The sequence below is a fragment of the Empidonax traillii genome, unplaced genomic scaffold, assembly GCF_003031625.1.
Source record: "Empidonax traillii isolate 1590-97213 ecotype Southwest subspecies unplaced genomic scaffold, ASM303162v1 scaffold967:size223382, whole genome shotgun sequence".
Lineage (NCBI taxonomy): Eukaryota > Metazoa > Chordata > Aves > Passeriformes > Tyrannidae > Empidonax > Empidonax traillii.
In genome coordinates, this window is record NW_020956160.1 from 58,288 (window position 1) to 60,288 (window position 2,001).

General features: G+C 35.5%; 1 protein-coding gene across 1 annotated transcript in view; it reads right to left on the minus strand.

The window, feature by feature from the left end:
- LOC114067796 (partitioning defective 3 homolog) overlaps positions 1–2,001 on the minus strand; it is a gene marked incomplete at its 3' end in the record, with an annotated part of 210,313 nt that overhangs the window by 52,504 nt on the left and 155,808 nt on the right. The window contains exon 5 of the mRNA XM_027903476.1: positions 660–791. Coding sequence (XP_027759277.1) covers positions 660–791 — 132 coding nt within the window. The remainder of the gene's footprint in view (positions 1–659; positions 792–2,001) is intronic.

Consider the following 2,001-nt stretch of genomic DNA (forward strand, 5'->3'; position numbering starts at 1 on the left):
AAAAAAAAAAAAAAAAACAAAAACAAAAACAAAACAAAACAAAAAAAACCAAACAAACAAAAAAAACCCAACCAACCAAACAAAAAAAAACCAACAACAACCAAAAAAAACAACAACAACAAAAAAAACCACCCACCACCAAACAAACCACAACTTGGAATTACTTACTGTCTCAAAAAAGCCCAAGATCAAAAGCAGTATAAATGTACACTAAATAAATATGATAACAGTCTTCAAATTTATAGTTAATGTATATTTTTGTTGTTTAAAATAACAAGCATTTAAAAGTGCAGTGTCAAAACTAACATATGTCTACTCTGTAAGAACATGATTAGATTGCAATGGCTAAATGCTTACCAAAATAATATTCATTAAAATAACCATGTTGGTATCAGTTGTGAGGAACAGCAGCACTCCTCATATTATATAAATGTGCTTTTGACTCAAAAATTAAATAATTTGCAGGTGTGCATTTCAATCTTAAGGCAGGATTTTTGGAAGCAAGAGGAATTCCAGATATATATTTAGTCAGTAGACTGCTGGTGCTTCTATCATGCTTAGAGAGCCTGTATCACATAAGAATACACTTCTTTGTAATAGCTTGGAGTAGCATAAAGATTAGATTGATAAAGTAATATATATATACACATATATATTACCTGTTCTTGCCTCTCCAGCCACTTGTCCACCATGGGATGACTGGCACTTAACGATGAACGAGCATTGTCTCTCTGAAACTGGTTAGACCAGCTACTAGTATCTCGTGGTAGGCTTCTGTAGTTTTCATCTTTCTAGTTTAAAAGAAACAAAAAAGTGTCTTATAAAAAACAACCAGTCGTTGCACATTAACAATGCAACTGGTTATTAAACCAACACAAAAGGAAGACTGACAAAAGAGAACACAGGCCCAGCTGGACCCAAGGACAGTGCGATTGCTCAGCCACTCCATTGTGAGACCTCCCTTTCCTTAACACCAGGGGAGCCCAGCTAAAGCCTCAGCGGAGTTGTAGATCTTGCACCCATTCGTGCTTCCCTTCCTCTCTTTTCCAGCTTCAAACCTCGAGTGCACAGACTTCCCAAGTAACATACTCAGCAAGGCTTTCAGAGCAACATGTCCCTTATTTTCATTCCCACCAAAAGCAAATATTCCAAACAAGAGTCCATCCAGTGACAGCTACAGCCACTACACCATTTTCCCGAGTCTCTGTATGTAATCAATTTTACAATCAAAGAGGTCTCACTGCCCCAGGTACTGTCCTTTAGACCAGAATATAATGCTGTAGAGTTCAAAACTTGAATTTATTATTCCACATAACAATGCTTTGCCTGGTTTGCCTGAAGGTAAACAAATACAGTCACATTTGTAGAAAAGCAGCAGATGGAGATTGTGCTGACAGAGATACACTGATCCCACTGAGACAGAGAGAAAATTTTTTTTTTTTCTTTTTAATGATGAGTTTGTCTGCACATCTTTCCCACAAACTGTACAAATTCTTCGGCTTCTAAAGATTATTAGTCCTTACCCAGGCTGATCACTAAAAGCCAATAAAAGCACAGAGGCAGGTTCTTAATGACGGGAGTCACCTTTAAAGTCAGTGTTACTGATAACTTATATAGTTTAGATACCTCCAACTGAAATAATACATGGAACTGAAATTCTGCTTAGCTTTTCAAAAGAGAATTATAAATACACTATAATATATATATAAGTATCCTTCCTTCAGAAGTGGAGTATTTTTTCCAGTCAATGTTTGTCTATCTACATGCCAAATCAGATAATTTAGAGAGAGTATCTATTTTTAGAAAAAGGATTGTAGTCCTACATATTTTGCAACATTACCACTTTTCGGAATCTCAAAAGTCTCTAAAATAATAAACAAACACCAGTGCACATTTTCAGCTAAAAACTATTATTTTCTTTATTTATAGCACATCAGATTTTTGGCCCTTTCTTACATCAGTACATTCCATCAGCATGAGTATTTCCGTTCCTTATTTGCC